Genomic DNA, 25,839 nt, shown 5'->3' with positions numbered 1-25,839 from the left:
CTTGAAAGCACAGAAGCTGAGGTTATGGATAATGCACAGAGTAAGCTAGCTTTAAAAGAAGTCATACCTTCTGATCAAGGATTTTCCAAAGTGATTGAACCTGTGAAGCAAGAATTTAATGAACAGCAACATTCATTGCCATCCACCAATAACAAATTAGGTTTAGAACAAGTGCACCCTGATGAAGAGAACAATAATAAGCTACAAGAAACAATGCAGCCAGAGGAAGTATGCTTTAGAAAACTTTATTTTGCCTCTGAAGGAATGATGATTGATGATACCACAGACAATAAACATCAGATAATGCAGCCCACTCAGGAAAATTCACTCTCTGTGGAAGCCCACATGGAAAAAGAACATATTCAAGAATGTACTTTCCCAGAAGCTATGTATCTAAAATTAGCTTTTTTGAATACAGAAGGTGCTGGTCAACAGCAAGAAGAGAAGTTGTCACAGGAGGAAAGACCTCTTAAATTTCCATCTTCTGTTTCCGAGGAACTAGAATCCCTTCAAGGACATGAACTGGTTTTCACTCAAGAGATTTCTGATGACAGACAAGTCCCGCTTAAAAACAGTTGTCAGCAAAAGGACACCTGGTCTCAAGAAAAAGAATTGCAAACACAAGAGCCAGTGTTTGATCTAAAAGCACATGCAGCTATTTTCTTCCCAGAATGTTTCTTGAAAGAGGCTGAAACATTGCACAAGGTAGAAACATGCCCTTTTAGTCAGAAGCCTGCTTTTGAGATGGTGAGGACAGAAACAGAGAGTTTCATAAAACAGATGGAAGACAAAAATGTGTCAGGAGAAACCATTTCTTTACCTGAAGAACTTTGTCAGAATGCTAAAGGAGAGTTGAGAGAAGATAATACCACAGAACAGGAATTGGCACTAGAAGCAGAACTATCCCTAACTCAGATACTGAAGAAGGCCTTAGAAAACACTGATATCTCTGTTGGGCGTAGTGAACACAAAAGAAATATTTCTGAGAAAGTACCACTTAGCATGTCAGATGAAGCCTTTATGAGGGACTCTTCAGAACCTACCCCACATAGTCAACATCTTCAAATCACAGTAAGAGAAACTGGTATCCCTGAACACGTTGATCCTTCAGGATTGACAGCTGCAGAAACAGACAGTTTCATATCTGATATGAAAAAAGCTATCCGTGAAAAAGGATCTCAAAGTTTCCATAAAACAGAAGAAGAAAAAACATTGGTCACTGAACATTCCTTTATTGAGGAGACTACAGACTTTTCTTTAGAAAAAAGCAATAAGCAGAAACTTATTGATACCCAAATAATAACAGAAGAACATTCTGTCTTTCAAGAACCACCTGATACTTCAGCCAAGGAACTTTCATTATCACAGTTCCTCCTTTTATTAAAAAATGAATCAGTTTTAAGTCAACATGAAGAGACCAAACCTGTACATAATCTTGAAGAACAAGAGCAAAGTTCAAAACCCCCAAGTGAATGGCAATGCAGTGCTGAAATTGTCAGTTCTTCCCTCAGAAAACTAAATGAAGAAGCGGTTCTTCCATCTCAAGAGACATACAGCTCTCCTTCTGATGGGACAGATGTTTGTTTTACAAAATATCTGCTTGCTGCTGGTGAAAAGAAGATTGCAGATGTGAGAGAAAGCTCATCAAAGATTTTAACCAGAGAGGGATCTATCACCTCTTTGGAGGTTGAAGATGTCACATTTAGCACCGTTTATGATTATTACAACCAACAACAAGAATTAACACGCCCTTTGTCTCCTGAATCAGAAATGTCTATTGATATTGAAAGCATGAACGGAGATGAAGTAGTAGAGTGTGAGAGATTTTACACACCACCTTCATCAGTGGAGATGTTTGAGTCACTCACATCTTCTCCTTCTTATCATACACCAGTCGGTACTCCTGAACAATATTCTACTCCTTCAAAGGAGAGATATTCTACCCCTTCAGAGGAGAGATATTCTACCCCTTCAGAGGAGAGATATTCTACCCCTTCAGAGGAGAGATATTCTACCCCTTCAGATGAGAGATACTCTACCCCTTCAGAGGAGAGATACTCTACCCCTTCAGAGGAGAGATATTCTACACCTTCAGAGGAGAGATATTCTACACCTTCTGAGGATTCAAATCTAAATTCAACAATTTCTCCTGAAAAGCTGTTAAGAAAGGATGCATCACCAGAATGTTATCAAACAGCAACTGTATCTCTTTTACAACAAAGGAGCTGTTCCTTTGATGAACAACAGGCTGAAATGTTTGTTACACCTTGTGAAGCCTTAGAGCCAAAGGGAAATGAAATGCCTCCTGCATTTATGAAACCTCTGACCAAAAGAAAGATCTATGAGAATACCACATTGTGTTTGACTGCAGAAGTCATAGGTTCTCCCAAGCCTGATGTGAAATGGTATAAAAATAAATCTCTTCTTGAACAAAATCAAAAAGTCAAAATACAAAGAGAAGATAATATATGTATTTTGGAAATCCATAACAGCAAACAGACAGATGGAGGAGAATATATGTGCCATGCAGTGAATATTATAGGGGAAGCTAAAAGTATTACACAAATAGAAGTGTTGCCTCATGATGGACGAGCTTTAGCTCTTCTCCCTCCAGTAACTCATCAACAAGTTATAGAGTTTGATATAGAAAAAGGGTCAACATCACGAACACCTTCCCCACAGGAAATACTTCTGGAGGTAGAACTGGATGAAACTGATATCAAAGAATGTGAGAAGCAAGTGAAAATAGCCACAGTTCCTGAACTTACATCTGTACATCAGAGTATGATTGTATCTCTTGATGTTCTCCCTTTATCTTTGGTGGAGAACACCATGGCTTTGTCTAGAAAAGAAAACAAAGATGTTCAAATTAACTTTGAAGTAACTGAAATGCCTCCACGCTTCATCACTCCTGCTGTTGATACAGAGGCTTCAGAAAAATCAGCAGCATTGTTTCATTGTAAAGTCTCAGGTTGTCCTACTCCAGTAGTGCAGTGGTTTAAGGAGAGAAAGTACCTAGCCCCAGATGCTTGCAAGTATGCTATTGTTAGTGAGAATGGAAGTCACAGTCTTAAAATTCAGAATGTAGTGCATTCTGACAGTGGTATGTATTTGTGCAAAGCACATAATACTGTTGGAGAAGCTATGTGTAAGTGCTTCTTATCTGTTACTAAGGGTCAGAAGTCTCTTGCAGTGGCAAGTGATGAAGATGAAGTAAAAGTCGGGCTGGAGGGCCCAGAAGATCAACCACAAAAGATTGATTTGCTAGTAGATAACACTATCCCAAGTGGCAACCAAACTGAAATAGAACTGGAGTTTGAGTTTGAACATAGCACTGATGATTCCCAAAAAGCTGTTAGGCTAGTTGCAGTTACAGAACAGGAGCAGGAAGAGGAAGGAGGGTCATGCATTAATATTAATGTTGATGTATTTGCTGAGCCATCGAAAGAAGAACACATAGCATTTGAAGCAAAGAGTACAGACAGCTGTAGCTTTGAATTTCAAGTCACAGAAGCACCTCCCAAATTTATGAAAAACATTTATGATTGTTTTTCTTTTCTTGGAACTTCTGCCTGTTTCCAATGCATTGTAGATGGTTCCCCAAAACCAGCTATCAGTTGGTTCAGAAATGGGATATTGATATGTGAAGAAAGTTGTTGTATAGAAGAAAGATGTTGTATGGAAGAAAGTCAAGAAGGATGTCACAGTCTGGTTATAAGAAATGTAGTCCAAAGTGATGAAGGAGAATACAAGTGTGCAGCAACAAACAAAGCAGGGACTGCTCATAGCACTGCTTTGTTAAGAATCTGCTAAATACCTTGAAATAAGAATGTATTTTATCTGAAAGGTATAGTAAGATAAAGGCTTAATTTAGAGATCTGGACATGGTGGTAACAATAATGTTGGATGTTTCAAAGCACTCTTATAAAGGTAATAGATAGTCCCACTGAATTTGTTCATTGCCTCATTGCTCTCAAAATGAATTTTGTTATTGCCAACAGCTCATGCAATCTCATGATTTTATCATTGATATTGTCACCTACATTTGTGTATCATCTTAGATACTTGTAAATATACTATGTCATTAAAAGCTAATTTGCATTTTTGTGAAGAGGGTTTTGGAATCTTTGATGTTTTTTTTCACTAGTGACTGATTGACTTTAAATTGTACTCTATAATCAACACTACATTTTCACTAGAGTTCTGTGAAAGAACTCAGAACAATTTCACCCTCACAGTGTTGTATCAGTAATGTTTTTCCCCAACCATATTCTGAGCTTTTATGCAGTTTCTCTTCTGACAAACTTTTCACTGAACTGAGTCTTTTATTGTTCTCCTTTCAGTACAAATCTAAATTAGCATAATGCCAGTCAAGAATACCCTGATCAAAGATAATAGAGACCAAACTAGTTATGTTTAAAGTTTGGTCATACTAGAGACTGTATAAAATATTTGGATTTATTTCTCTTTTACCAGTAGAGAAGAATCTGGAGTCTAGAGGAAAGTTTGATGAACCACATAAATATTTTGATGTGAACAAAATAGGTTTATTCTAAATTAACCCCCAAAAAACTGTCAAAGATACATAAAATGAAAATAAATCTCCAATGAGGTCAATAATTGATATAAATATTCTATATAGCTAAACCAAAAATAAATTGAAAAACAGTAACACATTTATACATTTAGTTTTCTAGTACATGAATAGTTCTTATACTTTCCTCTTATACTTTAAAAGAATAAAATAATCTCAGAATCAGTGGAGGCAATTTATTCCCAAGTAAGCCTTTATAGGATTTATAGTGTGGTCATATATATATAAGATGTTTTCAAGAGAAATATTCTAGTTAAGTCATACATTCAATAAAACATATTCCCACTTAAATAAGCCTTGGGCTACAATAATTTATATACTTCCCTGAATATAAATTCTATTGAAATCCATTGGGCTGATTTTGATTAAATGTGTACATGGTTGCATATTAAGATCCAATCTTGTACTCACTCATATAGAAATAAGCTCTATTGCATGCTGTGAGATTTATTCCTTAATCTACATGCTTATATTTGCATGTTTACTATATTAAAAAGAAAAATGTCAAGGATTAGTATAGGCATTACCATAGAAAGCATGTTAACTGTTTTGAATATAATTTTAATACTGCAGAGAAAATAAGCTAGAAATGGAAAAAGAATATTCAGGTATAGAAGGTCATATATTAATGGCAAAACACTTTAAATATTAAGTGAATGAAATTCCTGATAGTTAAAGCTGCTCTTTATTTATTTCCAGCACTGATATTTAAAAGTAGCAAGATCATTTATATTCAAAGTAGTGCATTGATATTCTAATTTATGTTTGGGTGTGTTCTTATTTCTATATGCCTTGTGCTCAGTCAAAGAACAATACTTTTGGCTTTAAGTAATACGTAATCTGAATAGATGGCTCCGATGTAGTAAAAATGTAACTTCTTAAAATATAAAATAGTTCTCATAAAAATCTTGAGAAAAAATTGGCACCTTTAAAAATATCATCTATTATAAACACACAATGTTTAGACCAACTTCTGAAGTTTTGCATTGAACTATTGTAGAGAAAACACTTCTGGGAGCTAATTTCTAGAGAAGCACATTTTTAATCAAGCTTAAGTATGAAATGTAATGTATGAACTAGACATACATTCCAAAATTTGTTATTAATTTCTCCTTACCCAATCACAGGAAATCCAAAACTCACAACTAACTTAAAAATTGATATTACAGAACATAAATAATTAACTGAGGTTAAACTAGATTTTTGGAAAGAAGAATAGAATGTTTGTGTGAGTCTTTGCATATTTGTATGTGTCTGTGTACTTGTGGTTGATTTTCTTCTTTTCCTTCTAAAGTCAGATTGCTGGAGATAAATCAAGAAAAGACCAAGGTGGCCAACGCTAATATTAATTTTATACTAGTTTCCATTTATATATAATATAATCTTATTTATTAGAATTAATGCCTAAGCAAAATTCAATTACAGTATTTTAATACTGTCTAAAATGGTATAGGGTTCCTGCCTGAGTAGGGGGTTGGACTAGATGACCTCTAAGGTTCCTTCCAACATCATCATCATCATCATTATTATTATTATTATTATTATTATTATTATTATTATTATTACACAGATAATAAAATATTGTGCATCTATATATGTTAAATTTAACATGACCAGTTGAAAGAATGTTCTTTGATTTGATTTTGTTTTGCTACTTTGAACTAATCCAAATAGATATACAGATATAGATATATAGATATAACAAACTTAATTACCATGATATAAATGATAATTGGTTAATAATAATAACAACATGCCAATATCATTTAAATAATATGCGTGATGGCATGATTGCAGAACAATTAAATAATTAGTCAAACATAAAAGCATGTAGGTTAAATGAAGTGGTATAAGAGAAATAAATCTAGCTGATCCAACACTGAGCTGGGCAGAAATTGCAGAGGAATTAGTGTTCACTGCCATTCCCCTATTCAGTTGACTAGCAGTTTTGGAATTAGTGAAGTGCCAATGTCCCTGAACATCAAAGAATATACATTGCATGTATTTTGCTTCTGACATCAAGGAAGATAAACAATTCTTCTTGGGAAAAAATGACTTCTGATTTTCAGCATATAATATTATTGCAAAATATGATCTTGCATTTATAGCCCTAATCTTCCCAAGGGGAAAAAAATGTGCAGCCATAATGTCTGCATGTTTGTTCTGTTAGGAAGCCAGTAGGCTATGAACAGGTGGGAAACTCTTTACCCTGTAAGCTCTGGATAGATTTGTGCTTTGCCCATTTCTTCTCCTGACCTTACAAGGGGAGATTATAAAATCTCCAAAATCTTTTCCTCCTACTCAAGCCCTTCTTGATAGCTGAGAAGTTGTTCTCTGATCCCAGTTGCTGCACAGAGCTACAGGCTCTTGGCAATGTTCCCATTTCTTTGGATAAATATCCTTGTTTAAAAGTAAAAGTTATGGTAGTGGGTAACTGGCCAGGAAAATCACAGTGCAAAGCTGAAATAATGGCTGCTGTGAAATCAAGCCAGCTCACCCAGGTCAAACAAAGGTGGTGTTTTCCCTCACACTTTCATTTAAGCTACATACTTTTTCAGTGTCGAATCCAATGTCTTTTAGGTTTTTTGCTTTCTTCACAGGGTACTTTAGTAAAGACATTAAAACAGATTTCATTTGACCACGGTCTATGTTACTTTGAAATGCCAGTGTATATATTGTTTTAATAAAAGTATACAATACAACACACTTGTGCTTGTCTTCATTGAGCATGCTTTGATTTTTTTCCCCCTTTTAATTCAAATTTTAGGACATGGTGGTGGGTATATGAATGTCAATTCTTTTCAGCACAGCCCTTTTAAACTTAAAGATGGGATACCTATTTGCCTGCAGACATCAAACTAGAAATAAGACATGATTTACTGAGTTGAACAAAGGTTGGAAAGCTGCAAATCTTTGCCGCTATCAAGTCCAAACACAAATAGACACAGACACATACACGCTCAAAATATTATTTTAAAAATTATTTGTTTAAAACTGTATCAATAATTTCAGTGCTATTTCTAGATGACTAGAATCAACTGTCTAAAGAAAAAAGATGGATGATTCAGGAGGGAAAACAGGAAGACTAATAAGTCTGATGCAGATGCAAGATGATTTTTTAAAAATGTCTGTGTAAGATCTAAAAGAGGTGTTTAAGCATTGGAGAGGGGAATAGCAATAGCACTTAGATTTATATACTGCTCCACAGTCCTTTACAGCCCTTTCTAAGCGGTTTACAGAGTCAGCATATTGTCCCCAATAATCTGGGTCCTCATTTTACCAACCTCGGAAGGATGGAAAGCCAAGTCAACCTTGAGCCGGTGATAATCAAACTGATAGCAGTCAGCAGAATTAGCCTGCAATACTGCATTCTAACCACTGTGACACCACGGTTCTACAAGAATGACCTATTCTTATCCTTTCAAGGAAAACGTGGCCAGCAGTGGTGCTCAAATCCTCCTAGACAAAAATAAAATAGTGGTGCTTTCCTGAACTGATATCCTTTCTACTAGAGATCTACAACATCATTATTAGTATTATTATTGGCCACTTTTATTTTGCACAATTTAAGACAGCTTGCATAATTCTCCCACCTCCTATTTTCCTGACAAGAACCCTATGAGGTAGGTGAGTCTGAGAAAAAGTAATTGACCCAAAGTCACTCAGCTGGCTTTCATGCCAGAACTCACAGTCTCCTAGTTTCTAATAAATCACTTGGCTACTGCACCAGATTGTCTCTCATTCAGTGTTACTAGCTTATTGTTGTATTATAATTATTCCAAATGAATGAAAAAGTGAAATAATATTCATTGTATTTGGACAGTAAATCCATTAAACCAGGTGCAAGAAAATCATGTGTTTTTAAAATGCACATCACAATGTGTGCCTTACTAAACTAACTCAAAGGCTATTTACTTTTCCAGTATCCGTAGGTCTATAAGTACATTTGCGAGAAAAAAGATTATTACAAGTTGAAGTATAAGGGTCAATATAACTGAACCACAATATTTCAGTTAACATTTACCTTACAATATGGCTCTATTTAGGATTTTCTCTTCTTCAAATAGCCAGGGCTTTTTTTCCTCATAGAACACCCAGAACAGAATTCCGGCACCTTTTTTGGATGGAACCTTGTAGGGTAGGCAAGGCGGGTATGACATCTGTGAGTTCCGGCACCTTTTTTTTTTTTTTTTATTAAAAAAGCACTGCAAATAGGCATTAATCCAGCAATAGCTTTCTTCTTCCTCTTGTATCTCTAGGCTGCCTGACAGTGTTCTGGAGAATCCTCCAAGTATTTAGAGCAACTTTCCCAGGACATAGGGTTGATGCAGGGAGAAGGGAAAATTGGGGAAAATTGTTTTCTTCCCTTCGTCATTAGGGCCTGCAGAATGAGTAGAATAATAATGGATGCAAGTTCTATTATTTTTTAACTCGTGAAACAGTTATTCAAATTTCTGCAACTCCTAGCTCAAACAGTAGTCCTGACTTAACAATTGCCCTGCTTAGCAACTGTTTGAAGCTAGGATGCTGCCAAAAAGTAACTTTATGACCAGACCTCATACTTATGTCCCTACAGTCATATGACTGAGATTCAAACGTTATGCAATCAGCAGGTCTTTATGACAGCATCACGTGATCCTCATTTTCACACTTCATAGTTGGTTTCCAACAGGGAGAGTCAAAATAGAAGTTGGCAATAAAATCGCAAGACACAATCACATGATGTCTCACTTAACAATGGCAGGTGATCTGTTTAATGACCATAGCAGGAGTAATGTAAGTCCAGCATGGTCTTGGGATGTTTCTCTTAATGAGTGCATCACTTAGCGACAGAATTGCCAGTCCCAGTTGTAATTGTTAAGTGAGGATTATTTGTATAAGTAATCAATTTGGTTAATGAAAACAAATAAATCCCTTCACCTTCTGTTTTCTAAATCTTTGTTGACTGTTGTCTGAGATTTATGGAATAGTTAACAATTGGCTATCAATGACAGAACAAATTAGAATCTTACCTATATATTGGATGCAACATTCTAAAAACTATTGTGTTGTTTTGCTATATTATCACTGTGTCACATTTTCTGAAGTATTGCCCTAGCATGTTTGTTGGCATTTTCCTATAATTACTAAGAATACTATTTCAGGAAAACAGTTTAGTAAAATTTAAATATTTTTTTCCCATACAGAGATGTCTAGCTCTGTTACTATGTCTGCTGAGGAAGAAAGCATCAAAAGTTTCAACAGTGACCTACAGTTATATGATAAAAATACAACACATGAACTCAGTCCTGAAAAATCAAGTTATTCCAACAATTTAGATAAGAAAGAGGAGAAGAGGAATATTCCAAGCTTCCTCAAACATGTGTCCAATGTTGAAGTCAGTGTAAGAGATCTAGCTAAACTTTCTGTTACCGTTACTGGCAATCCAAAACCTCAGATACAGTGGTTTTTCAATAATGTTAAAATAACATCATCTGCAGACTATAAATTTGTGTTTGATGAGGAAAGCTACAGCCTCATTATTCTTTCTGCAAACTTTGAACATGAGGGAGAATATACTTGCATTGCCAGTAATAGTCATGGCGAGACAGCTTGTAGTGCTTATCTGAAAGTAAATCCTAAAGGAGGTAGCACAGAATCAGAAATAATCAGGGCAGTATCCACAGAGATGATAGGAGGGCCTCAATCTCCACATTTTGTCAGAAAACTAAATCCTGCTCATTTTGTGCAAGGTGCTCCAGCTGTGTTTGAATATAATGTAACTGGAGAGCCAGCTCCTATAATTCACTGGTTTAGAGGAAATGACCAAATTTTCTCCGGTGTACATTACACCATTATCCATAATCCAGATGGTTCTGGGTCTCTAACGGTGAATAACTGTCAGAGGGAAGATGGAGGATTATACTTCTGTAAAGCAAGCAATATCTTAGGTGAAGCCACAAGTAGTGCCAAACTTATTATTGCCCAAGATATCCCTGCTGAACTTCCATATGTAGACCAGAAAGCCATGCAGAGAAAATTGACTAAGCTAGTTAAAGAAACAGCAAGAGAGCAGGCCACTGAGTCACAGATGAGTGCAGTTATATTGCCTGATGATAAAGGGCACAATGGCCAGCAAGCAACGGATACAACTGTAATAGAGAATAAGTATTCCCTGTACAGTGCGGTGGATACCTTAGTTTCTTTCTCAACATCTCTTCTGCAGCAAGAATCTCTGCTTACCCAACAACAAGCATTGCCTCAGTCTCACAAAGTTGAAGATATTGTAGATGTTGCTCATAAGACCAGTAATATTGTGGCTGCGACTTCATTAACTGTGAGTGAAGTGAAGGAGTATCGTGGCTTTCTAGAGCAACACTCAGAGGCTATTCAAAGCTCACCACTACTTCAGGTGTTTAGTTCTAAACGCCCTCAGATTTCTGATATTTGTTTACCAGTTATGGAAGAAGCAAACCGTGAAGAAAAAGAAAAACAGTTGCCAATGAAGCTGCCAGAAATAATCAATCCAGAGTCTGCTCGGGAAGAAACATCTCCATTAATTTCTACTCTTTCTGAAGAAAAATATGGGATAAGCTTGGATGAATCTCACATATTCTCAGCTCCAAAAGCTGAAGAAGCTATCTCAGCCCAAGAAACTAAGCAAGAGGTATATATTTCTGGAGCTGACAGCATCCAAAAATTGTCCAAGGAAAGCTCTTTAGCAGTCCATGTACATAAGTCAGAGAAGGGGGTATTAATGCAGGAAGAACACAGTTGTTTCCAGTCCGTTATAGCAACCCAGCAATATGAGATCAATGAAGCTCTTATAGGGACAATTAATAACCTGGACACACTTGAAGAGGTTCAGCCAACCCAAGAATCAATAAAAGCAATGCAGGTCCCTCTGATTGCCTCTGAAGAGATATTCCCCAAAGAAAAGACTTTTGAAGCAACTATGGAAGAGCTTCAAAAAGGCTCCCTGAAGCACGACAACCTTGTGAAAGCAAATCTCATGGCAGAAGAAAAACAGAAGCTCTCCCACGAGCTCACCGAAAGAATTCCTCAGTTAGAAGGCACAGTCCTAGCAGAGGTACAGAAGGAAAGTGGAAATCCACTGCATTTGCCCATTGTGTTTGAACAAGCAACCCTTCCTAAAGAAGAGCATTTTAGTACTGAGGTACCACCAGAAGATGAAGTAGTATCTAGAAAAAGCCAAAGTCTGCTTCACAGCTTAATAGTGGAAGAGCAGCTTCCCACAACAAGTGAAGAAGCTAAGCTTCTTTCTTCCCTGGGGGAAGCTGTCAGTCTGCAGCTTGTCAAAGAGCCCGTTTCTGTATCGCATCTCCAGATCAATGACTCTGAGCAAGTGTTGTTTATGGAAGACATTTTGACTTTACCAAAACCTGAATGTCAAGCTGCAGTACAGAAAGCAGAAAGCATGATTAAGCGTACCGCGACTTGGGAGGAACAGAGACCAATCTCTGCAGATACACTGGAGGCCACTCGGTATGGGATCGCTGGAGAAAAATCTTTGGCTACATCAGAGCCTCAGCTCCGTAAGTGTTTAACTGTCGTGGCAGAAGAGTGGCCACTGCCCAAAGAGCAAATACTTCCTCAAATGGACATGGAGAGGAAAGCAGCCCTGAAGAAGGATGACTCTCAGATGGTTATGCAGGCTTCAGTTATCACTGAAATGAGGGCCTTGGCTGCAGGGCACATTAAGCCACTTAAAGATGTTGAGGGCAAAAAGTGTGGGATAGCCTCTGAGCTCAAACTACTGTTGGAATCTGTATGTGTTGAAGAATGTGGTGTTCCTATTGAGAACGCTGATCTCCTAGAAGCCACAGGGCAAGATTTTGCAGCACAAATCCAAGAAGGACAGTCAATCAGGCTCCCATTAATACTAGAAGAAAAACAGCCTTTCAAGGAAGAACACCTAAAGGAACTCACAAGCCCAGAAAGTCAACATACGACAGCCCACAAAGAATCAAGAATGGTAATGGGAGTGACCCAAACTCTGGAAAACCAAACTCTTTCTAAAGAAAGCCAACTTGCACAAGAAACTCCAGTGTGTTGCAGCCTAGATATGAAACCCCCAATAAGAAGCGCCTTAAAAACAGCTCTAATAAAGGAACATCATTCATTTTCTTTCGACACTTTCAATGATATAGAAAAGATTAAATTAAAAACCATAAAAATAGTCCAAGAACCTAAACATACCTTGTTCATCTGCCTCGTTACCAAAGAAAGTTCAAATACTGCAGAAATAAGTCTTCCCTTTGACAGAATATATTCTCATAAGGTTACTATGAGAAATGAATTGCAACCTCCATTTCAGCCTATTATTTATGAAGAGAAACACATTCTGATGGCAGATGAACCCAAAGTTATAAAGGAAACTAAAAGCTACAATTTGCTTGTTATTTCTTCACCTTTCAGAGAAATACATTCAAGTATTGTAACTGATATGCCCATTCAAGAGCAAACAGTTGGGGATCTCACTGGTTACCCTGAGCCCCAATATGCCAGAATTAGTCCTGAATCCAAACTACAGCTGAAGCAACTTGTGTCTGCACAAGAAGTCAAAATTCTTACTCTAAAGGAGCAAATTAAAGATGATAGTTCATCAATGCCTGCCTCAGCTGAAAAACTAAATTTATCTCCAAAAGCAGGAAAAAGAAAAGAAGAACATAACAAGGAGACTCATTTATTTGAAGCTAAGGAACCAAAAAATAGAAGTCCCATCCTAAACCTAGGTCTGAAGGACACTGTTGTTGAGGAAGGTGATGGGGTACAATTTACTTCCAAAATAGCAAATGCTGAAGTGGTAAATTGGTATTTTGAGAATAATCTGATATTTTCAGACAGTGAGTTCAAGTGTTTGCAAGAACATGACACCTATACACTCATAATCAGCCAAGCACTAAAGGAAGTACATCAAGGGGAGTACACCTGTGAGGCTCTGAATGAAAATGGAAAAACTACAGCAACAGCAACACTCACAGTTGTAAAAAGAGGTTGGAATATGAGGGAATGAGATATTATTTTCCTTCACTGATTTTCTAACTGAGTAGAATACATACCTAGTCCTTATATTAATATCCAAAACAGACTTCCATAGGGCACCACAAACTAATCACAAAATTCACCCTTTTGTTTTTTTCCTTGGTGTGCCTGCACTTTCACTCTCATATATGCTAGTACCTACTTTAGTCTTTGAAATTATTGTACTGGACTCTTCATTTTTTGGTAATATAATCACAGTACATTAATTATAATTTCTTTCAGAAATAATGGCAAGATCATTTGTAATTTATAATTATAATGTGTAATTATTCTTTTTTTAAAAGACCGCATGTCTTAAAATTTCAACCCAATATCTAAGTGCATACTCAGGAGGCAGTCCCACTGAAAACTGTGGGATTCTCTTATCAGTTAAATAAATATAGAAATTCCACTGTGTGATGTACAAATTTTTCCACTTGCTTCTCACGTTTCATTTTGCCACTGTTTCCACAAAACCTGGTGTAATTTTGTATATACTTTTTTGCCTGTCTTATTGTAGGAAACAGAAACTTAGTACCTTAAAACCTTCATTCTGCACTTCAGTGGAGCCCTGTAGTAACCTGGCCATTGCCACATCACAACTACTTGTAGTTTGTTTTCATTTCTAACTGCCATTGTCTTCTACAGTCACTTTCCTTGAATTGTCCACAGGTGGAAATCACCCATCCTGTTCCAGCCATCACTTTATTAACAGCAATTTGGAATGATACCTTCTTGTACACGCTTGTTGTTATTCATGTACATCTTGGTGACTGCAACTTTTTTTCCCCTTTGCTTTCAATTTTAGTTGCACCCATACTAAGAAGAAGGTTAGAATCCCAAGAAGTTGCTGTGAACCATCTTGCCAAGTTTACTTGTGAGATTGAAATGGCACCAGATGTACGATTTCAGTGGTACAGAGCAGGACGGGAAATCTATGATGGTGACAAGTACACCATTTATACAGCTAATTACATATCGACTCTACAAATCCCAAGACCTCAAGTTGTGGACTGTGGTGAATACACATGCAAGGCATCCAACCAATACGGGAGTGTGAGCAGCAGAGCTACATTGACAGTAACTGGTAAGGGTGGTGCCTGAGCTTCAGTTTGCTTTCTGATCCCATATTGGGCATTATTTATTCTTTATTGCTATGGTTTAATGTACTCCAGATGTAATTTTGAAGAATGGAGAGAAGGTGAACCAGTTGGGTCAAAGTGTTGCAATTTATGAAGTTTTTTGCTTTCAGAACTGTTTTTAAGATGGAAGGAAAACAAGCAAAAATTTATTGGGATATCACAGTTAGTGTATAAGCAATGCTTAGATCAATGTCCACAAGTCTCCATTAACTAAAAAGCTGTTGGTGGAACGGGGTCCCGTCCCTGTTCAACTGGACTGTCCAACTCCTTCCATAGAACATAATGGAGAGAGTCACGTAGCATGAATGGGTGGTGGGTTGTTTTTTTCATCATATTCTTCTCAAAACTTTCTTAAATGTCTTCTGTTTCCTGAAAAAATTATATATTTAAGTAATTCATTCAATCACAAATTTATATACTATAGGTGCATCTGGTTTGAGTTACTACCTGCATATTATGAAACCTATGAGAGTTGGGACAGGAAATAACTTAAGAGTCATCTTTAATAAATAAAAAATATGTTACATGTGGATATTTTTCTCTTTTAAAATATTGATGCAAGTTTTTTAAGGAAAAATTTAAAAATTTAAAAAAATTAAAGATGCTTGTTGCATCTTTAAAAATTGCTACTGTAAGATTTCATGCAACCTTTATTTTAGCTAAACTAATAACACGGGAACCTAATTTTACAGCAAAATTACTCTTTCTGGATGAAATTCTAAGTCTGGAAATGTCTAGAGATAATAATTATGCTAAATATATTGGCTGTTGAGGATTGTTATTTCATGTTATGTAGTCTTTTCTTTTTATGGGAGAGAAAACAGTCTGACACATTTGCCTAGCCAAACAAGTTTCTTCTTCTCTCTTTTACAGAAGCGTTTCCTCCAACTTTTGTAACCAGACCTGAATCTCTTACAACTTTTGTGGGTAAGAGCGCCAGGTTTCTCTGCAGTGTGGCAGGCACGCCTGTGATAGACACCGTGTGGCAGAAGGACGGCACTCCCATCTCTTCCACAGAACACTACAAAATTTTAGCATCTGACACCAAGCATAGTTTAGAGATTGCACATCTCACAGTCAATGACAGGGGGGTATACAGTTGCAAAGCCTCCAACAAGTTTGGAGCAGATGTCTGCCAGGCAGAATTAACCATTATCGATAAGCCACATTTTATTAAGGAATTGCAGTCTGTGCAGTCTGCAGTCAATAAAAAGATACGTCTTGAATGCCAAGTGGATGAAGACCGAAAAGTAACTGTCTCCTGGACTAAAGATGGTCACAAAATACCTCCAGGCAAGGATTACCGGATCATGTTTGAAGACAAAATAGCATCTCTTGACATCCCACTGTCCAAGCTTAAAGATTCAGGCACATATACCTGCACTGCCACAAATGAAGCTGGAAGCAGTTCCTCGTCTGCAACGGTAACCATAAAAGGTAAGAAAAGGATTTGCCCACACAAATGTTCTTTGTTCTTTCTTTACTAATACTGTAATATTTACCTGTCAAAATTAGAAGCTGGACAGAAGTATTTTTAAGGATTTTTTTTCCTGCTTCTTCAGCTTTGGTGCACTATTTCTATATCAACCATAATGCTTTAAAATCTTTTGCCATAATGTTAATATGCTAGAGTAAACCTTAAGGTATGACAAAATAGAAGTGCATATATTTTAGTAGCATGGATGAAAATCTTTTTTTTTTCTCCTAGAGAAATCTTGGTTACATGTTCTAAAAGTCAAATTCTGAATAATAACAGAAACTGGAATCAATCCAAAACTGACTGCATGCTCCTGAATAATTTTTGTTGTACTCTTCGTATTTAATTGATCTTCTAAGATCAATTCTTTCTGAATTCTTTCTGTAGAGCCACCATCCTTTGTGAAAAAAGTGGACCCCTCTTACTTGTTGACTCCAGGAGAGTCAGCCCATCTTCAGTGCAAAATCAAAGGGTCTCCTGTGATCCAGGTGACATGGTTCAAAAATAACAAAGAAATTAGAGAGAGTGATACATCCAGGATGTCCTTTGCCAACAATGTGGCTGTGTTAGATATTTCCAACATGAAAGTGGATGACAGCGGAAATTACTCCTGTGAGGCAGTTAATGATGCTGGCAGTGACAGCTGTAGCACTGAGATTGTTGTAAAAGGTTTGTTCTTCTACCCACTGATGCTTTCTTATGGAGATACTGTTTTCTATGCATGTGTTTCACCAGCAACTAATTCTTTATTCATGCTTTGATGGTTTTGTAGAACCTCCTGCTTTCATCAAAACTCTTGAGCCAGCTGAACTAGTGCGAGGAACAAATGCCATTCTTCAGTGTGAGGTTTCTGGTACCGGACCGTTTGAAATCTCTTGGTTTAAAGAAAAGAAGCAAATTCGCAGTAGTAAAAAATACCGCTTGGCTTCCCAAAAGTCTCTTATTTCTTTGGAGATTACTTCATTCAATAGCGCAGATGTTGGCGAATACGAATGCTCTATAGCCAATGAAGTTGGAAAATGCATTTGCAGTGCAACATACATACTGAAAGGTCAGTGGGTGATCAAGAGGACCGTATGAATCTTTTAACATAAGCAGAAGGACATTCTTTCTTGGAAACAGTTTTTCCTTGCTTAGCCAGCCTTTTGTTGCTTTTCTTTCCTCATCCATGGTTTACTGGTATAAGGAAAAAGCAAGCATCTTTCAAAAGTAAGAGTGTTTTGTCCACACAATATTTCAAAAGACTGTTTATTGATCACTTTGGGTCGCAAATGTGTACATTGCCCAGATCTCTTATTTGCATTAGAGACACTTCTTTCGGTTTCAGCATTTACCTATTTGAACAAAGCAGTTCTAAGTAGCTCAAATGTAAGATAGTTACTAGAGGTTTCAGGCACAGTTAAACACGAGATAAGCACCCTAATAATGAAGTGGAAGAGATTTGATGGTTGAACAGGCTAATACTGCTTCAGAGCAGCAAAATGTCCAGTTTTAGCAGCAGACAGACAGTTCCTTCTTCTCCCATCAAAAATCTGGGGATTAACAGACTGGCAGGGAATGGGTCATGCTCCTTAAAAGAGAAAACAGGAGAGAATAGCACACAACAACTCATTCCTGTCTTTGATATATAATATGGATGTACTGTAGATGTGCCAAATGCAACATTTCTGCCTTGGAACTGTGTTTCCTACTTCTTTAGCTCCCCTATCCTCAGAGATAACATGTTGTGCATGAAACATTTGGGATTGCATGGCAGGTAATAATTTCTTTCCATCAAGATTGTAACTTTCTCTTTTCCTTTAAATCACTTTTGGTGTCCTGTAGTTATAAAGGATATGATAAGTACCGCAATACAAGATATTTTCATTTTATTTCAAAAGTCTGTCATACAGCTCGTATCTAATGTGAAATAATAAAAATATTTTTTTCCTTATTTAAAATTAGAGCCTCCATCTTTTATTAAGAAAGTTGAAGATGTGACTACGCTTGCTGGAGAGACAATCTTTTTGCAGGCAGTTGTGAAAGGCTCAGCTCCTCTTTCTGTTACTTGGATGAAGGGCAAAGACATTATTAAAGAAGATAACAAAGTCAAAATTACCTTTGAAAATGGCCTTGCCACTTTGGAAATCTCAGGTGTCCAGGTTAATTCTAGTGGTAAATATACCTGTCTGGTTGAGAATGATGCAGGAAGTCAAACTTGTTTTGGACAATTAGCAGTTAAAGGTCAGTTGAGGAACATTTTAACATCTCACAATCCATACATGGGCAAATTGTTTGTGTTCACTCGGTAACAATCCCTGTTTAATTCTGTTTTAGAACCTGCCACAATTGTTGACAGAGCGGAATTTGTGCAGGTGACAGCTGGGGACCCAGCAATTTTGGAATACACAGTTGCAGGCACCCCGGAGTTAAAAACAAAATGGTTCAAAGATGGAAAAGCCCTGGTTTCCAACAAAAAGTATAGAATCAGTTTTAAAAACAACGTTGCCCAGTTAAAATTCTACACTTCGGAATTACATGATACTGGGGAAATCACCTTTGAAGTTTCTAACGACGTTGGACGCAGTGCATGCACCACCACGTTTAGCGTGATAGGTTGGTAGACATCTTTAGGCTAAGAGATCCCTACTGCAATTCTGAATCTTTTGTGAAACACTTCTTGTATTATATTGGCTTTCTTTCTTTGCCTTGCCTTGAAATAGATCGCACTCTTCCTCCATTCTTCACCAAAACTCTGCGGAATGTTGACAGTGTGGTTGGGGGCACCTGTCATTTGGATTGCAAAGTGTCAGGCTCGCTTCCAATAAAGGTATCTTGGTTTAAACATGACAAAGAGATCACTCCCAGTGCCAAGTACTCAATAAGGTATGAAGAAGGCTCAGCGTCCTTGGAAATCAAGAATTTGGACACCAAGGATGTAGGCGTGTACTCTTGCAAAGCCACCAACTCTGCAGGCAGTAAAGAATGCAGTAGTGCTTTGGCTGTAAAAGGTGTGCCATCTTTTCTGCCTTCTTTTCATGGTGTTTTTTTTTCCCAAAAGTGTTTATCAAACATTATTTACTTACCTTTTTTCAAATATGCCTTTCAAACATTGTTTAGAACCACCTAGCTTCATAACGGAGCCAGAATCTCAAGAAATATTGCCTGGGTCGACAGTGCGTTTGAAGACTACTTTTAAAGGAACAGCACCATTCTCTGTGCAGTGGTTTAAGGGTGATGCTAAATTAACCACTGGCGGAGCTTGCTATATTATGACTGAAGCCTTCTCAAGCTACCTGGAACTCTATGCAGTAAAACCTACCAATTCTGGTGTTTATGCGTGCAAAGTCAGCAATACAGCTGGTTCCATTGAATGCAGCGCACACTTATTTGTGAAAGGTTTGCACTCTCTTTCTCTTATTACCTTTTATTTGGATGGATATCTGAAATGTAAAACATTTGCCTCCTATTTTAACTTCTTTCTACCACTCTTTCAATGGCTCTCCTTAATTTCACAGAACCTGCTTCTTTCTCGGAACGGCTGGAGCCTTCACTGTTATTTAAGAAAGGAGAATATGCCCAGTTGGACTGCAAAGTAAAGGGTACCCCTGAACTCAAAATCTCTTGGTTTAAGGATGATCGAGAGATTAAAGAGAGTGACAAGTACAAGATGACTTTGATGGATGCTACAGCAGTACTCAGTCTGTTGGATGTCACAGTTGAAGACAGTGGTGTATATATGTGTGAGGTGAAAAATGATGCTGGGAAAGAGACATGCAGTAGTATGGTGGCAGTAAAAGGTGTGTTTGTCTGTGTATCTTAAACACTCTTCCTGCCAAATTTTCTCAATAAGACTGTTGCGTCTTAGAAAGATTCGAAAAAACAATTTACCGTTCCTACTCTCTTTTTTCTGTCTTGTACTTTAGAATCACCATATTTTATCAAGGAATTTGAACCCAGGGAAGTATTAAGAGACTCAGATGTAATACTGGAGTGTGAGGTCTTAGGTACTCCCCCACTGGAGGTATATTGGCTAAAGGACAACAAGCCTGTGAGGAGTAGCAGGAAGCACAGAATAACCACTGAGAAATCCTTATTTAGCCTCCAAGTGTTCAAGTTTGATTCTTCAGATGCTGGTGAATACCAGTGCAGGGTAACAAATGATGTAGGAAGCTGTGTGTGTAGCTCTGAACTGGCCCTGAAAGGTTAGTGCTACTTAGAAAACCTGTCTTTTTATGCTAATATTCTTGATGATGTTGCTATTCACTCAATATCTGTTCTTCCAATAGAGCCCCCACAATTTGTGAAGAGGATTGAGAACATTAGCTCTCTCCAGGGAGGCACCATAGTGTTTCAGGCAACAGTTAAAGGCTCCTTGCCAATAACAATTTCGTGGCTGAAAGACAATGATGACATTATTGAAGATGACAACACAAAAATGACTTTTTTGAACAATGTGGCTACTCTCATGATCAGAGCCATTGAAGTGAAGCATGATGGGAAATATTTTTGTCAGGCAAAAAATGAAGCCGGCATCCAAAGATGTTCTGCTTTGCTAACTGTAAAAGGTCTGTGTAGCTTACTCTCAGTTGCAGGATACACATGATAATCTTTAGTCCAGTGTTTCTCAACCTTGACAATTTTAAGGCAGGTGGACTTCAACTCCCAGAATTCCACAGCCAGCAATGCTGGCTGTGGAATTCTGGGAGTTGAAGTCCACCTGCCTTAAAATTGTCAAGGTTGAGAAACACTGCTTTAGTCAACATTACAGCTCATATTTATTCCTGTATTTATTACAGAGCCTGCCACAATCATTGATAAAGCTGTTTCCATTGATGTCACGGAAGGAGACCCCGCTACATTGCAGTGTAAATTTTCAGGAATAAAAGACATTAGTGCCAAGTGGTTCAGAGGTGGGAAGGAACTGACCTTTGGCCCTAAGCACAAGATCAGCATTACTGATACAGTTTCCATGTTAAAGATTGTCTCCACAGAAAAGAATGATAGTGGTGAATACACATTTGAGGTTTCAAATGATGTTGGGAGCAGCAGCTGTAAAGCTAGCATTAATGTCTTAGGTGTGTATAATATATTTCTCTTTTAATGGCACTTCGGTTTTTTGGGGCTACAAGGCAAACATAGACAGCTTGATCTAATTTGTTTGTCTTTGGTCTGTCTTTGCTAGATCTGATCATACCACCTAAATTCACCAAAAAGTTAAAGAAAATGGATAGCATTAAGGGATCTTTTGTTCACCTTGAATGTATTGTATCTGGGTCACATCCAATAAGCATCCAGTGGTACAAGGATGGTCAGGAGATAAGTGCTAGTGAAAAGCACAAATATTCTTTCCACGATAATACAGCATTCTTGGAGATCAATCAGCTGGAAGGCTCAGACAGTGGATCTTACACTTGTGAAGCAACAAATGAAGCAGGACAAAACCAGTGCAGTGCATATTTAACTGTTAAAGGTTTGGATGTTTGGCTTTTTCTTATTGGCAAATCATTTTGCATTTTTCTTTCATTTTGAATCTTTTTCATTCCAGTATCACTGATGGGTGACCTCTGGGGGGCATTTTTTTCTTCTCACTTTTTGTAGAACCCCCAAGCTTCATCGAGAAACCACAATCACAGGATGTTATACCCACTGCTAGAGTCCAACTCAAAACTCTTGTGAGTGGTACACCTCCTTTACAAATAAAATGGATCAAAGATAGCAAAGAACTTCTTTCGGGGGCCTCTCGCTCAGTGTATAAGGATGACACTTCAAGTATATTAGAACTCTTTTCAGCCAAGCTATCTGACTCAGGAAATTATATCTGTCAAATCAGCAACGATGTTGGATCAACTACCTGCAAAGCAACTCTCTTTGTGAAAGGTCTGCATTTTCTTTCTCCTGTGATTATTAATTGCATTTTTACATAGAGTTGTCATATGCAAGGAAATGATGCACAGATATCGCTGTGTCCTTCTTCTCAGCTCTTAAAAATGCCAATTATGTTTTTCAGTATATCCTTTCTGAATACATTTTTCCTCCCTCCAAATTTTAGAACCACCCAGGTTTATACAGAAGCCTAGCCCTGTAGTAGTTTTGAGGAAAGGGCAGTCTACCACTTTCGAATGCCAGGTAGCCGGCACACCTAAAATCCATGTGGCTTGGTATTTTGATGGGAATGAAGTATTCGACTCTGATAAATACAAAATCTCCTTTGTGGACAACATTGCCACTATTAAGATCATCAATGCCATGGTGGAGGATAGTGGAACTTATATATGTGAAGCTCGTAATGATGCGGGTAGCAAGAGCTGCAGCACTGAACTGAAAGTGAAAGGTGAGTCGCCTCTTCTGGCTTCGTTCACCTACCTACGGTGTTGGATTTCCCTTCTTTTTTCCCCCTGAGACGGTTTTGTTTTCTTCTTCCAATTCAGAACCTCCCACATTTATAAGGGAGCTGAAACCTGTGGAGGTGGTGAAAAGTTATGATGCTGTATTGGAATGCGAAGTCACAGGCACCCCACCCTTTGATGTGATCTGGCTAAAGAACAACACTGAGATTCGAAGCAGCAAAAAATATACCATGGTTGATAAACAGTTTATATTTGCCCTTCAAATAATGAACTGTGACTCCCAAGATGCTGGTGAATACCAGTGTGTTATATCAAATGAAGGTGGAAGTTGTTCATGTAGCACAAAAGTCAGCCTGAAAGGTCAGTTTACATGTGGCAGTATGGGAGAAAATGCCCACCAAAGATTTTAGGGTTTTGTTGTTGTTGTTGTTGTTTTGTTACTTCCTCTTCTTCAACACAATTTTAAACCTTGTCTTGGCTTGTCTTTAAAACTGCAGAGCCTCCTTCATTCATTAAGAAGATAGAAAATATTCCCGCTGTTCTGAAGGAATCTGCCACATTTCAATGTGTCGTGGCTGGTTCCCAGCCACTAACAGTATCTTGGATAAAAGATGAGAGAATCCTTGAAAATGATGAGAACTTCCATATTACATTTGAGCAAAATATTGCAAAACTGAAGGTCAAGAAGGTTGACCTTAGTCACAGTGGGAGATACACCTGCCAGGCAAAGAATGAGGCAGGAGTTGAAAAGTGCTTTGCTTTACTGTTAGCACAAGGTGTGTGAGTTTTTATCTCTACTTTGAATGTGAATTCCCATCTTCTGCCTACTATGCATAGGAAGATTTCAACACATTTTTGTTTCGCTTCTTACTTCAGAACCTGCTCAGATCATAGAAAAGGCAAAATCAGTTAAAGTGACTGAAAGAGACCCAGTGACTCTGGAATGTACTGTGTCAGGAACCCCAGAACTTCAAGTCAAATGGTTTAAGGATGGAAAACAACTTATGCCCAGTAGATTTTACACCATGAGCCTTGACAATAATGTGGCCAGTTTCAGGATGGAATCCATAGTGAAGGAAGACAGTGGTGTCTATACTTTTAAAGTTGAAAATGATTATGGAAGCCAAACTTGTGAGGCCGTTGTGACTGTACTAGGTTTGTATTTAGCTTTACTCCAATTAGCATTTCATTTAAGTTTTCTAAATATTTCCACAGAGAAGCTCGCAAACAAGTCACTATTTGTCTTTTTCCTCTCCCCCTGAGCAGATCAAGCAATTCCACCCTCATTTACCAAAAAATTATCAAAAATGAGTAAAATTCTCGGATCATCTATTCATATGGAATGCAAAGTTTCTGGATCACTTCCAATTACAGCAAAGTGGTATACAGACGGAAAAGAGATATCTGACAGTGCAAAATACAGAAGTTTGTGCCATGAGAACACCGTATCACTAGAGATTAATAATCTAGAGTTGACTGATTCCGCAAATTACACTTGCAGTGTGACTAATATTGCAGGAAGCGACTCGTGTAGTGCCATCTTAGCAGTGAAAGGTTTGGATTCCTATTTTCTTTCTCAATTCTGTACTGTATAAAATCCAAATCTTGCCCAGTTTCAATTTCACAATAATCCATTAACCTGATTAAAAAAAAATAGCTTTAGAATTTAACTTCTTAACATCTTGTTAATGCTTTCGGTTCTTTCTTTTATGATGATGTCTTTTGGTCCACATTTCTTGTGCCAAAACTTAATCCATTCTGTTATCTCTTAAAATGTTTAGAACCACCAAGTTTCCTGGCAAAACCAGAAAGCCAAGAAGCAGTTCCTGACTCCACTGTGGAATTTAAAGCTGTTTTAAAGGGCACGCCACCTTTTAAAATAAAGTGGTTTAAAGAAGACTTAGAACTTGCACCTGGACCTAACTGTGCATTTGGCATTGAAGGGTCAACTGGTTTCTTAAATCTTTATTCAGTGGACGGCTTAAGAAGTGGGAATTATACTTGCCAAGTATCCAACGACGTTGGCAGCGATTCTTGTACAACCACACTGATTATAACAGGTGTGCTAATGGCTTCTGTGTTTCTTCTTTCACATTTTCTTAGGCTCCCTTTTGATGAGGGTTTTTTTTAACGGCATTCCTTTGTGTATTGTAAAATGCACAAAGTATTAATACACAAAACTAATGGGACAATTGGAGTTCTCTTCTCTTTGTTGCTATACAGCATAAATTTCCTTTCTTTCTCTTTTACCATATACAGTAAATAGAGGGAGGATGTCTTTCCTTGCTATTCATCCACTTTCAATGTTTGTTCTTTCTTCTTAGAACCTCCAAAGTTTGCTAAGAAGCTCGACCCACTCAGCGTCGTGAAACACGGTGACTTCACGCGATTTGAGTGTAAAGTCACTGGTTCTCCCGAAATCAGAGTGGTATGGTACAGAAATGATACTGAGCTCCATGCTAGTGAAAATGCCCACATGTCATTTGTGGATTCTATCGCAGTTCTTGAAATGAGGCATCTTGGCACTGAAGATAGCGGAGATTATATATGTGAAGCACAGAATCCTGCTGGCAGGGCAAGCTGCAGTACAAAGCTTCTAGTAAAAGGTTAGCAAGTGCTTTTCTGCCTTCTTTTTAGTCAATGTCTATGTTCATAAGCTAATTGGGCCAGACCCAGTGGCATATGGCCACCAGAAAAAAGGACAGATAGCAATCACATTTAGGCTTAGGTGCTTTTCATCACTCTCTGGGCAGTTTACAATGTAGGAACATTATTTGCATATTGCCCCCAACAATCTGGATCCTCATTTTACCAGCCTAAAGAGGATGGAAGGCTGAGTCAACCTTGAGCCGGTCAGTATCGAACTCCTGGCAGTGGGCAGAGTTTTGCCTGCAATACTGCACTTTAACCACTGCACCACCAGGGCTCATTATATAGATACTGTAGTCAAACTAAAATCCTCTTCCTTCCTGCAGTTCCCACAATCTGCAGAAAAACATTAGGACACCCTGCAGGTGGGAGGACAGGAAGAAGAATCCCATTTCCAAAGCTGAAATCCTGACATTAGATGGAGTCCAATATAAGGATGCTATAACATTGTCCTCAGTCAGAGCAGGGCCCTTATTTTTCATTCAACGAGAATTTTCTAACTTATGTCATTTGCCCTATTTATTTATTTCAAATGGGGCATCGTTGGGGAGGGGGTGGAGAATAGAGATAGCATGGTATTTATTGGGGAGGGGCATATAGAAGATAAATGTATGAATCCTCTTG

The 25,839-nt window shown here is 37.8% G+C and overlaps 1 protein-coding gene across 50 annotated transcripts in view; it reads left to right on the top strand.

Annotated features, from left to right (window-relative positions):
- The window catches only part of TTN (titin), a 313,395-nt gene that overhangs the window by 65,548 nt on the left and 222,008 nt on the right, over nt 1–25,839 (top strand). For 49 of the 50 annotated variants that reach the window (XM_039339406.1, XM_039339428.1, XM_039339419.1 and 46 more), the window contains 22 exons: nt 9,781–13,590; nt 14,427–14,705; nt 15,634–16,197; nt 16,625–16,906; nt 17,010–17,288; nt 18,182–18,460; nt 18,554–18,832; nt 18,940–19,227; nt 19,337–19,615; nt 19,735–20,016; nt 20,143–20,421; nt 20,506–20,784; nt 21,016–21,294; nt 21,402–21,689; nt 21,818–22,096; nt 22,269–22,550; nt 22,648–22,926; nt 23,064–23,342; nt 23,443–23,721; nt 23,833–24,120; nt 24,348–24,626; nt 24,891–25,172. In XM_039339406.1, the coding sequence (XP_039195340.1) occupies nt 9,781–13,590; nt 14,427–14,705; nt 15,634–16,197; nt 16,625–16,906; nt 17,010–17,288; nt 18,182–18,460; nt 18,554–18,832; nt 18,940–19,227; nt 19,337–19,615; nt 19,735–20,016; nt 20,143–20,421; nt 20,506–20,784; nt 21,016–21,294; nt 21,402–21,689; nt 21,818–22,096; nt 22,269–22,550; nt 22,648–22,926; nt 23,064–23,342; nt 23,443–23,721; nt 23,833–24,120; nt 24,348–24,626; nt 24,891–25,172 (9,993 nt within the window). The remainder of the gene's footprint in view (nt 1–9,780; nt 13,591–14,426; nt 14,706–15,633; nt 16,198–16,624; nt 16,907–17,009; nt 17,289–18,181; nt 18,461–18,553; nt 18,833–18,939; nt 19,228–19,336; nt 19,616–19,734; nt 20,017–20,142; nt 20,422–20,505; nt 20,785–21,015; nt 21,295–21,401; nt 21,690–21,817; nt 22,097–22,268; nt 22,551–22,647; nt 22,927–23,063; nt 23,343–23,442; nt 23,722–23,832; nt 24,121–24,347; nt 24,627–24,890; nt 25,173–25,839) is intronic. The other variant, XM_039339421.1, reaches the window with a different exon arrangement.

The sequence above is a fragment of the Crotalus tigris genome, unplaced genomic scaffold (genome assembly GCF_016545835.1).
Source record: "Crotalus tigris isolate CLP2741 ecotype Arizona unplaced genomic scaffold, ASM1654583v1 scf7180000017733.2605024, whole genome shotgun sequence".
NCBI lineage: Eukaryota > Metazoa > Chordata > Lepidosauria > Squamata > Viperidae > Crotalus > Crotalus tigris.
This window is presented reverse-complemented; position numbering and strand designations above follow the sequence as displayed.